The sequence below is a fragment of the Pholis gunnellus genome, assembly GCF_910591455.1.
Source record: "Pholis gunnellus genome assembly, chromosome: 8".
Taxonomy (NCBI): Eukaryota; Metazoa; Chordata; class Actinopteri; order Perciformes; family Pholidae; genus Pholis; species Pholis gunnellus.
The window spans coordinates 9,840,559-9,853,789 of NC_136534.1; the positions used below are offsets into that span (position 1 = coordinate 9,840,559).

Sequence of the window (13,231 nt, forward strand, 5' to 3'; positions counted from 1 at the left end):
CGGCTAAAACTCAACACAACCTTGGCAGCACATTAACTCTCAGTGGTGAGCAGGTTTGGTGGAGTATTTATCTAAAATGGAGTATAAAAGTGAGATAAGAGGCTCTGGTTCTCAGGTATCATGTGGAAGTTAATCAGTGAACCTTGACTGCCTCTGCAAAGCCTCGCTCTCCCTCTGCGCTTGCCTCTGTCCAAATGTTTTTAAAAAGGGATTTTGTCTAACAGTCAAGCAGAAATAGGCTCTCCAATTTCAATTATCAATGAAAAAAAACAACCTTCCCATCTAACACTTTTGTGTATCTTTATCAATTTGCCAACTTAGCCAAGATGGGATGGAGATGCCTGCATTCATGCATTGTAAAATGCTATGTGTGCAGTAGTATAGCAAATGTAGGATGCGATACATTGTCGTACATGCATTGGATTCAAAACGTGGACAGGTGAATCGTGATCAAATGGTGAGGCCAGTGTAGATTCACATCTCTTAAGAGTATTCAGTTCATGGCACTTGCTTTCCATCAGCTGATTACTCTTGTGATCAGCTACCTGCCTGCTCATTTGTTCCACATTGACTCCTCGAAGCATCCGTCTACCTCGACAAGTTACTTTTCTTGTTATCATTTTATGTTGAAAATGCATCCTGGGACACTTTATGCAACAGTGCCATTGTTCATGTTAGTAGTTACATCTGTTTACTGCCGCAACAAAGCAAAATGTCAGCTGTGTAAAGGGTCTATGGGGTTTGTGTTCTGCCTGATACATAACGACAAAAGCATTTCTTAAAATTCTCCATTCAGATTTTCAACCGCAAACTCAAAATTCACTGAGAACGGGTGGATTCAAACTTGGTCTCTGTGATAAATGACCCCTGATGGTCTACTACAGCTGACATTTTTCAACCGAGGTTTCCATTTGCTTACTTTTATTGTAATCCGCTTATGTGTTAATAACAATGTCCTCTGTTATCACCACAATATGTTTGCAATTGGAGTGATACATTTAGCAAAAAACCTTTTTCAGTCAGTCAAACTACGTGGCCATGATGGCAGTAAATTAAATAGATGGGAAACCGAAGTTCCTACTTGTACAGAGCCACTCAGGTAAACTATCATTGGGCCATGCTGTAAAAAGCAATTGCTCAGGATACCACTAAAGTAACTGGAATGTAATGCAAGCCCATATTTGCCCACAGCCACTGCATTAGCTACATGAGCCTAAAGGCAAAATATGCACAAGGTGTTAAAGACACTCACAGCACAAGCACCGGCGAAAGGTAAGGAAAATGGAAGCATATGTTAGTCCTTCTGGCTATGAATTATGGAGGAGCTACCTGTCGTCTTTGCTTGGTGGCGGGACAGGCCTCCTGAGATTCTGGGCTGTGACAGAATACACAAGCCTCATTTACAGAAACCAGAGGGATTGTATGACAGCACAGACACATATATTTTTAATGACCCATTATCACAGTGAAATTGCATCAACCCTTTTGGCAGGCAGTATGTGGCTGCACCTTGGCACAAGCTGCATCCAGTCCATTAGGCTTCTATCTCTGGTAAAAAAAAAAAAAAAGGAGAGACTTCCCTCTGCGGATTGAAAGCTGTAAGTAGCCTGACTTTTGAAACAGCTTAAAGTTCCCTTCAGGGGCGGATCTGACAACTAGCACAAACCATTGCACTCGCACAATGGGTACACAGAATCTCATCAGCTTTAAAACCACAGGTTGTCAAATTCAGTCAATACAGTCATTCAAGTAAGTGCTCGACGGGAGTGTATTCATATTCTCAGGGTCCTGTGTTCCAGAATTTAAGATCCTCTTCAAAATCACACATTACAAGACTTTTCGAAGGGTTTTATGTTCGCACTGATGTAGGTTTCTCTAGGTCAAATGTTGAAATCAACCACCAACAGCTTGTAGTCTAAACCAACACCCTCCAATTTGTGGACAAGATAGTTTTTTTTATTTATTTATACATTGATATATCCACAATGGCTGAACAATGTTTTACCATTCAAATTACATTTGAAACTTCCATGTCCCTTCATTCGTTTGCAATTCGAACTGCAAAGACAGACCTTGCCAATCTATTACAATGTTCGTTTGAATCAAGAACAAAGGAACATATTGATGACCCCTTCAGGACACTGACATTTGACAGAGGCACACATCCACAGACATATGTACCTGTGAAGCCCATTAGCAGAAACAACTTTGTAAATCAAGGTGGGGCTGGAGCAGAGTTCACAGACCATCTTAGGTTAATCACACTGAGGCTAGTGTAAATACTGTACGCCAGGGGTCACTAATAGGCGGACCGCGGTCCGGATCCGGACGCCTTTGTATCCGGATCCAGGACCTAAGACAGATTTTATTTTGACAGAGTGCTTCTATTTTAACCGGCGCAGCTTTTTCAGCATTTACGGCACTTGTTCAACGATGCAGGAAACACACCGACCAATGTGTCGTAAATCACATCACGTGATGCAGCTCAGCCAATCAAATATGGGTATTCTGACAAGTTTCCTAACTCCAGTGAGATTTCCACACACGGGGAGAGATGTGGAAAGAGAATGAAGAGTATGGAGAATAATTACGTGAGTCGGAGAAGTTATTTTCACATGACGTTCTCCAAACAGAGAAAAGTGGTCAGCGAGACCAGAGAGACCAGAGTCTTTAACTAAGAATGGACTCTTATAGGTTAATTCTTCCCACGGACAGTTTAAAACCAGTGTGTCTCATATGTTCAGAGACCCTAGTGATTATTAAAAGCGGTAATGTGAAGCGTCGACTACGAGACAAAGAACAACTCTTTTGAGCAAACGTACCCACTCACATCTGAAATGAAGTCACAGAAAATAAACCTAAGAGCTTCAATATGATCAGAATGCTCACACATTAATTCACTTCACAACAATGATGTTAACGGAGAGAATAGTGCTGAAACAAGTGGTTTAATAACCACAGACTAATTTATCTTGTTAGACGATGAGAAAAATATAGTATCGTGGCTTTTTTTTAATTGACATCACTTCACACCGGAATGAACTGAATTTAAAGCTGCAGGACAAATCAGTGAAATACATTTTTCTAAAGTGAAGTACTTTATTTTAATTAAGAAGCACATTTTTCAAAAGCTTTCTGTTATGTCAGTTATTTTTTAATGCAGCCCTTATTTTACTTGAAATGAGAAGAACATTTATTTATGTATTTCTATGTATTATTTATAATCCATCCAGTTAAATGTGAAAACTGAGAATAATAATTTGATTTGACAGTTTTTGACGACACAGAGACGTTGTCACTACTACTAGGCTTCTTGAAAAAAAAATACATATATACATATACATATATACATATATATATATATATATGGCACTAAATAGCGCAAGTTAGATATTATTGTCATGTTCCGGACCTTTGTCCGAGGAGATTTCCTGTACGCTGATACAGACAGACAAGGTAAAGGTTTTGATGTGGAATGTAGCAAATCATGTACCAGGGTGGCCCCAGGCCTAATCTTACTCTCCAGTGAACATCACTGATGAGTAAACAATCAGCCCCCAGGGTCAACGTTTTTTTTTTACGTTGGCTCTCGGCAGCCCTCCTTTTCTCTCTCCCTCTCTTCTCGTTCCCCGTGTCGCTCATTATATCTCTCTCGCTCATTATCACTCTACATCTAACTTGTTCTGTCTGAGCCTTTTCACATTCACCCAAGATCTATGTGCCTCTTTCTCGTAGTTACTCCCTTTACCTCTTGCAGTCTCCACAGTCTCTCTCTTCTCTCTCTCTCTGTCCATCTTGTTACAGCTCAGATTTATTACTGCAATCTGTCAGTGCTCCTGTCTCGCCTCCTGACATATTCTGTGGCAACCAATATGCATATGTTGTTGTTAGTATTATATGGACAAATACACTGGAGCTATAAAAAGCTTCCGGCACATAAACAGAGGTGACGGAATGTTGTGTCTATGAAATCGAATCATCCAATGACTCATTATGAGCATCCTTCCAGTGAGAGACTACCTTTGGATGTAATGCAATGCAACTTTTGCATAGTTGACCGCAATAAAAAAAGATATGGCGTCTGAATGGTTTGGTAACATTTTTAAAATGGTAACATTTTTAAAATAATATCCAGCGTTAGAGGTGGATTTATTGTAATACTATTGTGTTGATAAGGAGGGCATTAGGAGTTAACTAAAATGTTAAATTTCACTAATGGATTATGACAATCATCTCAATATTAATTACATTTTCTAATCCAAAGTTGATTTTCAAAGGTTATCTACAAACTAAACAATATTTGGAGTGAATGTAGCTACATCTCATTGGGAACATTTCATGCACGATCCAATTCAAACCAAAAAGGAACACATCACCTTGCAATAGGAAAAATACTCTTATACAAAAAACACAAAGGGTCCTGCTAATTGGAAGACTTTGTTTTACTTCTAAAGCCTTTAAACATTCACAAAGAAGGCTGCACTGGACAAACAAATCCACTAGGTAAAAATACACACTACACAAACTTAGGCTGTAAAAAAATTAATCAATTTACCAATATACTTTTACCAATTTGGCATTTCTGCCAAAGAAAAATGTGTATCCACATGTTTTTTAATTATTCTTTTTCCGTGTGCAGGATGTGGGTTTATCTTGTCCTAATATTGCAACTGCCAGTCTCCCTGTTTTTACGTAAGAAAAGGCCATTTACTAGTGGAAGTATAGGAAAAATTAAATTAGATACTAGCCACTGAACTTAGTTTAAACAAGAGGGAAATCCTGTGGGGGAGTGTGTGTCTGTATGTTTACAGGCAGTGCCAAAGGCAAAGGTTGAGCGCCATGAATAATTCATCTCTTTACAGAAGAAGCAGAGTTATTGTTTGAAATATGACTACAACCATTATTTCTGACAGAATAATTAAACATTAAACGACAAGACAGATGCAACTTTGTACGTTAATGACATCTGAATGGTGCAAAGTAAAATAAGATATGCAAAGCGCATAAACTTGAGTGTTCGGCTACCAAGAAATGATGGCTTACAAATGAATGGAGAGCCTTTTTTTATTGAGTCAGAGTCTACTGCCAGCTCTTTGTTAATTATAATTTGTATGATCATCAACTGGAATAGAGTGCATAAATGCTGACATGAACATTTGAAATGCACATGATAGGAGCAGAAACCAGGTATCTAAATTGTAAACATACCGTAGGTCATGTGGGCACAGCGAGTCCTATGCGAAAACAAACATATTTGTATGATTGAGGTGATGCTTCAGGCAGAATTGAACTAGATTACACTGCGACGCATTATGATGTGGATGAATGTTTATTATGTGCATACATTATGTTGTTATATCAGGTGCAAAATGTGGCATTGCAAAACGCGGTCCAAAGAAATACAGAGACACAAACCGGGAGGTGTGCACCTATCCACACGGTTAGTTCAATCAGTCAGACAGAAGCCATGACAGCTTGGTTAGAATACAGGAAATCCGTACAAACTGCACCCATGATACCACTGAACTAAATATCTGCCAACATCTAACACATGTGTAAACATACCAAACTTTTTTTCAGTTGGCAAACTCCTATGCAATGAAACCTGTTAGAGAATCTTAAAACACACATATAACAGGAAAACTCCAGCAGATGACAAAACAAAAAGACAAAATAAGCATGCATGCAAAAACTTGCAGGGCTCAACAGTGACAGCTGCCCGGTGGCCCCAGGTGACAAGATCTGAACCACTATCAACCATTGGATTGGATCTGGTTGCCCATGTTGGCGATCAGTTTTTACACTTACACAAAAACAAACAAGTCAAATATGTGAACAGTGTTTGTCATGCTTGTCTATCATTGTTACGATTCTTTTGCATTGTTGGCGACGCAAAACCACTTCTTAGTTAAATCCATTTTATGATGATCAACAATTCAAAACATATCTTTCATTCTGACAACAAACAGCTGATGGCTGGTTGCCACCCTGGCACCCATAGCTCAAATGAGATGTCAGGCACTGTACGGGTCTGACACTGATATCATAGAATATTCTAAAAATAACCCATTAAGAGCGCATGATTAATCCATTGTATTAAACAAACTGCTTACAACTCTAAACCTATTCAGTTTTTTTGATAAGACTAACAGAGTAGTGGGCTTGCAACATATTTCAAATAGTCAGAAACATTTTAAGACGCATATATTTCAAGGGACCGGCCTTGAAGCTACACCTAGACAGCAAAAGACATACATCCACATAATACGGCCCCCTCCCTCGACCCATGTGTAAAACCCTCAGGTCACTGGGCCAATGTCAGACATGATATTTCCCACTGACCCTTTTCCTGCCAGTTCAACCAGGTAGACATAATCTCTCAAAGGCTTATGGTATGCTATCGGTCATATAAGGGACAGACTAGGACACACATTTGATATCTTCCCTGGGCGCTTACAAATTTCAATTACCTGTATACTAGACACTGAAATGTGATTTTTGCTATCGCACTGCCTATAGGCTACACTCAGCTGCCAAGCTGCTACTGAGACAACAGAATTTATCTCCGTACGGTTTTATCTGGAGGTTAGAAACACTTTACATACATTACGTGCCCTTATTTTTTTATTTAATCCAACTATGATTAAATACAATATCTCAATGAAAATAAAGAACACATGACGAAAACACGATAGGGAGCGCTGCACTGGGACAAGAAACTTGGTGTTGGTTATATTGAAGTGAAAAATCAGGTGCTCTTCAAGGTAATAGTCAAATAAGAATTAAAAAGCAGCAACATTCTAGCTTACTTTGAATGCAGGTCCATGTTATTGGATGGCAGCCTGGAAAGCAACTGAGGCACTCTGATTGTAAGTCAAAATCCTTTATTTATACATGGATCAACATAGTTAAATAAAGGTTATCCATGAATTGATGAAGGATGCTGGACAGTCGCTTTTTTGATTTTAAACAACAAATAATGTCAGGGTGGAACTGTTGCTGCTGCTTTATATATATATATATATATACATACACACACACACACATGACTGTAAGCCTATTTCGTAATAGGTGCACTTACGAAACTAGCCATTGATATATTTATGTATATGTAAGTGCCCCTATTGTATGCAATAGGCTCCATTTTGTCATTACAGCAAAGCCTGTGAGAGCAGAGCTTGTTTTTCACTACTCGCAGCATGATGTCGGTACAGTGGCATTATCCATTCTGGCTTAAGCTTTTATATCAAAGATTCATATGTTACTTGTGAAATGAGGGGTGCATGCTTTAGATAAATTAGGATTTCTTGTTACATCATAGCTAGAGTTGTTGCTCTAACCCAAGCTGTGAATACCTGTTGCTTTGTTAGACTACTACTCAAGATTTCCCCACAAGCCACGCCACAACAGTCTTGTTCATAATCAGTGGGACTTTTCAATAGCCTCTCTGCCCGCACTCCCTGGAATACATTTGGTGGGAATATTGCTCACACACTCCATTAAGCTTTTGCAGGCAGTTTAGGCAAATGCTGCATTCATATGCAATATCTATAAAAAATTAAATAACAAGACAAAAGACCTGTGGGTTCCTGGACTCTATGAGCAGTGGGAGATAGCAACAGAAGATGTAAACTGTCAGACTGGATCATCACACAGGGGATAAATCTGTTTCGCAAGCACCGGGCTTTACTGAATATAATTTCTGCAGCTCTTCGTGACCAACGTGGAATATTGAGCAGAAGCGCATCAAGGTCTTCTGGAGATCTTTGCTGAATTATGTATGTACAGAAACACTTGGATAAACCTGTGAATGTGCTTCCTCCATCTATTTCCCGCAGCCCTCCGCTGCTCGACCTTCCTCTCCATTACCTATGGTGCAGGGCATTTTTCATGTCAACACAATACATTTTTTGCTTGCTCTGATCCTATTCTGCTTTACCGCATCTTGCTGAAGCCCAAACACTGCTATTCGTCAGGCGGTGTCAAGTCATACGTAGGAGTGGGAAACAGCTGGCAGCAGTCGGCCAAGTATGGGATTCTAACATGTACGTATTGATTAATTGCAATTTCATTAGACACGCACCTCTGTGAAGAATAGAAGTGGCCTTCACTGACCTTTATCTATTCATAGTGTAACCATTGGCTTGATGCTCAGTCAATTTAGTTGACAGATATGAAGCAAGTATACAGAGACCGAATAATAATCAAGCAGCAGACAGGCATTTATCCTGAGTGTCAATGGCTGTAACCATCAAACATACCGATCCCAACTTACAAAACACTGAAAGGAATGCAAAGACAGATGAAGCGCTGCAGGGAAATGAATTATACAAGTCTGAACATTTTTTTTGTTTGGTTGTACTCTATCAGCCATGACCAGCTTTGAGAGTAAGCCTCCATTTCTTCAGAAACTATCCCCTGTCCTCATCGTTAACAGAAAACTCCCAGAAAACACAGATAATCATCTCTCTGTGCCTCTTGTTCTCACTTCATATTTGAAGTGAATATATTCCTGGAGACGCTACATATGGCTATAAGCAGCAGTTCAACAGATTATATGAAACAATTTTCTGCAAAATAACGCTTGCAATGCTTACCAAAGTCCCCCGGGACGAAGATGTCGTAGACACAGCTCTGGCCTCTGGTGTAATTATGTGGGTAGTTTGGTGAGAGCACAGTTCCCTCTGAACCTGTGAAGTGACCTCCGCAGGGAGCTGTGGGGACAGGAAGGACAGAAACACAGAAACACAGTTAACAAATGTGAAAAAAATCAGCTTACAACACCTGGGGAAATGAGGCAATAAAATACTATCAGCAAATCCATTTTAACTGGCACAAGAGCACAGGTAAGCAGTTCATATCTCAAATTGAAATGAAAAGTCGCCTTTCAAACTTCCAGCTGCTGACAAATATAATTTTGGCCACCATACCAAAGTATTGACGCTTGAGAGGCACTTTGGGGGCCGAAGAGGAAGCCCGAGTTGTATTTACAGGGTTAAAACCTATAAGGGAAACAACCAGCGGGGAAATGTACTTCTTGACTTCAAAATGCCTAAAAACACCATCAATCAACAAAACACACAATCACAAAAATTCCACACGCCTCGACTTTAATCAGCCAATATCGCCCAGCAGCATGTTTTTCGAGAAACTTTGATTCAACTCTTCAGCTGAAACAGGCTCGCAGTGAGCAAACTACACACACAACAAGTCCAGTTGCTCTTGTTTTGAAGTCGCTGGATAAGTATTTACAATCCTAATCGATTTGAACATTAGAAAAGTCTATCCTTTCCTGTTAGTATGCAGTAATGCAGTTCGTGCTACTAAAGCTCCAAACAAAAACCGTACGCTTGCATCCTTTTACTTGCACCATCATCACAGTGTAGGCAAATATTTAACTGCCGACTAGGTTCATCAATTTAAGCTGTGATCTGTCTTGCACCTGCGTCGCATCTCAGAGTCCCATCTTAAGCCGTTAATGATGTACCTAATTTGCCAAGAGGCCCTCTAACGTAGTTTGCCTCAGACCTCACAGACTGAGCCATCAGGTGGGGGGGAGCCTCGATTGTAAACAAACACACACACACACATTTGTCGGGGGGAAGGTGTCACCAGCTGCTCTGAACCCCCCTGTGGGCCACACAATTCACATGTCACTGCAGTTTCGTCGTGCAGCACAGGAGAAGACGAACAAAAGCGAACAGAGGCGCTAACGTAGAACGATGGATCAGCAATTTATCCGCATTTGGGTCGTGGAGTAGCAAGAGGCAAGTGATCAAAAATACAGTATGTGATTATGGCAAGTGGGACTCTGAGTCAAACTGATTAGTCAGACTGAATGGGAGCCATAGCGTCGTGGTGGGTGAGGGGTTTAAGACTGCTACTGGTGGGAAGGAGGGCACACTGTACTGTCAATCGACAACAAGAGCAGCCCGACAGAAAGGACAGGATTCTCAAGATAGGCTTTAATGGTTCCGTTGTGACTGGTGAGTGTAGTGCTAAGGAGAAAAGGGCACACTGCAAAACCTGCAAAATCATTCTGTGTCCGGGAAAAAGAATGACGGTAAGGAATAACCTGAATCCCCAGAAAGAAAGGTGAGTTATTACTTACATCTATACATGACGATGATATTGGGAATCAGGTTGCCATTTAAGATTTTCATGTATAAGGTTTCATTTCAAGAGACGTCAGATTACCTTCAAAATCTAAACTTCCAACCAAATATTCATACATTAATACAGCCTTTTAAAACACATCAATACAAACAGAAAGGCAGCTGCAAATAAACAGGTTCCATCGTTACATTTTAAACTGGTTCCGTTTGAAGGATATTGACCCTGCCCTGCAATCTACTGCATTTAGACAGACGTGGGAGCTAATGGAACCTAATCTAATCTGCTGAATGCATTTGGTGAGATAATAAAATGTGAACCTACTCAATGGAATTGTAAAACATGACAAATTATAACTGATCAAGTTCACGATTAGAGCCTAGCCACTGCTGATCCCTTGAATTTTGATATTAAAAAGGAACTGTGACCAAGACATCTATTGATATTTTTGGTATATCCGTCCTTCAATTTCTTGTTACTCATCGGCCAGTATATATGCCTATACAGATATATCTGTGATGAGCTAATATCAACCAATAATGCTGCCCCCAAATGTAGACTCTGGTTATGTATGTAATCCATAGGCTGAAATGCACACCTTTGTACATATACACTAGATTTAAGTACATGAAGTTGTTAAACGGATATCATATTAGCATGTCTAAGTAGTACGGTGGGATTGCTGGCCACAATACAGTATAACAACATATAATACAGTAGGAATCAGTCCTGTTGGCAATTGTCAACTTTTTTAAAGTAAACTGCATGTTTTGCTACTTTGGGAAATACCATCAACTTCAGTTGATGTGAAGGGACAGGAGCTGACCATATGTCGGGGCAGCCTGAAGCCATTACATTTAGCCTGTAGACTGTTAAGTCATCAGTTCAAATTTAGTCTCAATGTGAAAATACTAAATGGAGAGATGGTGATGGTCCCTTTAGTAAAGCACATAACCGCAGGGCTGTTCAGTGAGGTTACATAGGTGCCAACTGTAAAAGTAATGAATAGCTCCCTGGTGTGAGAGCGGGTGCCCCTGTTCTCCACTGCTGAAAATGAGAGCTGAATTCTAATTCAGACTTGGCAGATCAGATAGTTTGAGTATCAAACTACTGGAGGGAGGAGCGCAGAGTCTTCTTGAAACTCCTCACATCTTTTCTCCCATCTCTCCTTGACACGGTGATACTGAAAAGTCATGGAAATGACACTGTAGGTTTGGCTGTGGATGGTTACAAGTGTAAAAATATTGTATTTTTCAACACTTTATGAGCTTCCTGCAACTGCTGTTAGTTTAAACATGAACTAATTCAGCAGAACAGGTAGCAGAACCCTCTATTCACAAATCAAATATTGTGGCTTGTATACTTCCAATAAAATGCTGAAGTCTTTTATTTTACGATACCACTAAAGATGATTTACTACTTTTGATGTCTGTGCCTTGCATGTGTTGACATTGCTTTTGTTCACCAACCATTTCTTTCAAGCTAATATTACTCCGCTTAAATGAAATGTTTAAAACCTGTTTATGTATAATGTGAATAACAAGGTGATTGAACGAGTCTCAACTTATAAATACTTGGGCTTTTTTCCCCCCATGGAAGACAATATGTCCTTTAACCATCATAAAGAGTGTCTTACAAAATTCAGTCTGTAATTAAGTTTCTACTTTGTTGCAAGGAAAAAATAAATAAATTCAAAAGACAAATCCCTCAGCAATCAGCAATTGTTTATGGTGATATTTCATCTTCTTTGAAAATGTAAGATTCAGTATATCATGCTGCGTTACGATTTCAGGTTTCCGCGCACATCAATGCAGTTTGTATGTGAAAGCTGGTCTGCCCTCCTCATACAATCGCAAAATAGAATACAGTACAAGTACATTTTTCTGTGTAAGGCCATTATACATGAACTGCCCGTTTTCTTAACAGCGCTATTACAGTTTTTGGACCCTCATCTTGGTGTGAGCTAAATAGACATTTTAAACGAGATAATTATGTAAGCATGTACGATTCTAAAAACAGGATTAATTATCATTTCAGCACTGAATGTTATTGCCCTAACACAAAGTGAAAATTCTTTAATTTGATGCAATTTTCTGCTTTGTTAAGAGTCTGTTGTATCTTTAATGACATCTTTTTATGTTTAAAGTTGTTTTACATTTTTTGCTGTTTTGTTTTTTAGGTCCATTATCTGTGTTTTTATGTGTGATGAAACCATTAAGCAGCCATCCTGACTAGGACCCCCTTGTAAAAGAAATGTTAGATCTCAATGGTATTATCCTGGATAAATAAAAGGTTAATAACAAATAAAACTGGTCTGATCAGACTGATAGAGTTCAGCTGTTGGAAACGATGGAAGCTGGGTGTGTATTGGAGAACAGGGCTAGTGATATGAAAATTTGATTATGAAATTGAATTGAATCAAGCCTTTGTACAACTATACTGTCTATTGTTTTAAGTTATAGTATTAGAACACTTAATATGTAAATTACCTTTTGTGGGTTTCATCAAAAAACTAAATACACACATTCAACCTGTGACCTGACAGACTAGAGTGTGTTTCTACACATGGTTTTGCCATGTTTTGAGTCACTGAGGTTGTTTTAATTGTAGTTTAATCTACACTGTATGAATTTGGACTGAATTTGTATGAAAGAGATGCATTCTGGGAGGGACGTGTGCACCACACATCTACTCATTTTTACACAGCCCAGCCCTGGTCACATAATATAAAATATTGATCAAACAGCTGGGGTGCAGTTCTCTGCTACTCAGGCTTTCTGTTAATGTAGAAGTGTTGCCTCTCACCTTGACAGCTTGGTTTGGTTCTGTCCCACTCTGGTCTCTTGCTGTTGCCCATGACGCATGTCAGAGTGGAGTAGCCCTGCAGCAGGTAACCAGCCTCACAATGAAATGTCACCATAGAGCCCAGCTTGTAGTCGGTACCCATTCTGGAGCCATTCATCACATTCCCCGGATCAAAACACGCCTCCCGCAGTTTTGCTGCCAATTAAAAGAACAAAGCTTTTAGAACAGTGACGTGTCTAAAATGAGAGGGGTTTCTAATTAACAGGAATAATAGTTATACAAGCTGCAAGGGTGTGTTTGATTTAACACTTCA

General features: G+C 39.5%; 1 protein-coding gene across 1 annotated transcript in view; it reads right to left on the bottom strand.

Annotated features, from left to right (window-relative positions):
* Nucleotides 1-13,231, bottom strand: part of LOC306699603 (CUB and sushi domain-containing protein 3-like) — a gene marked incomplete at both ends in the record, with an annotated part of 199,653 nt that overhangs the window by 93,830 nt on the left and 92,592 nt on the right. The window contains 2 exons of the mRNA XM_079164257.1: nt 8,598-8,714; nt 12,919-13,113. Of these exons, the coding sequence (XP_079020383.1) occupies nt 8,598-8,714; nt 12,919-13,113 (312 nt within the window). The remainder of the gene's footprint in view (nt 1-8,597; nt 8,715-12,918; nt 13,114-13,231) is intronic.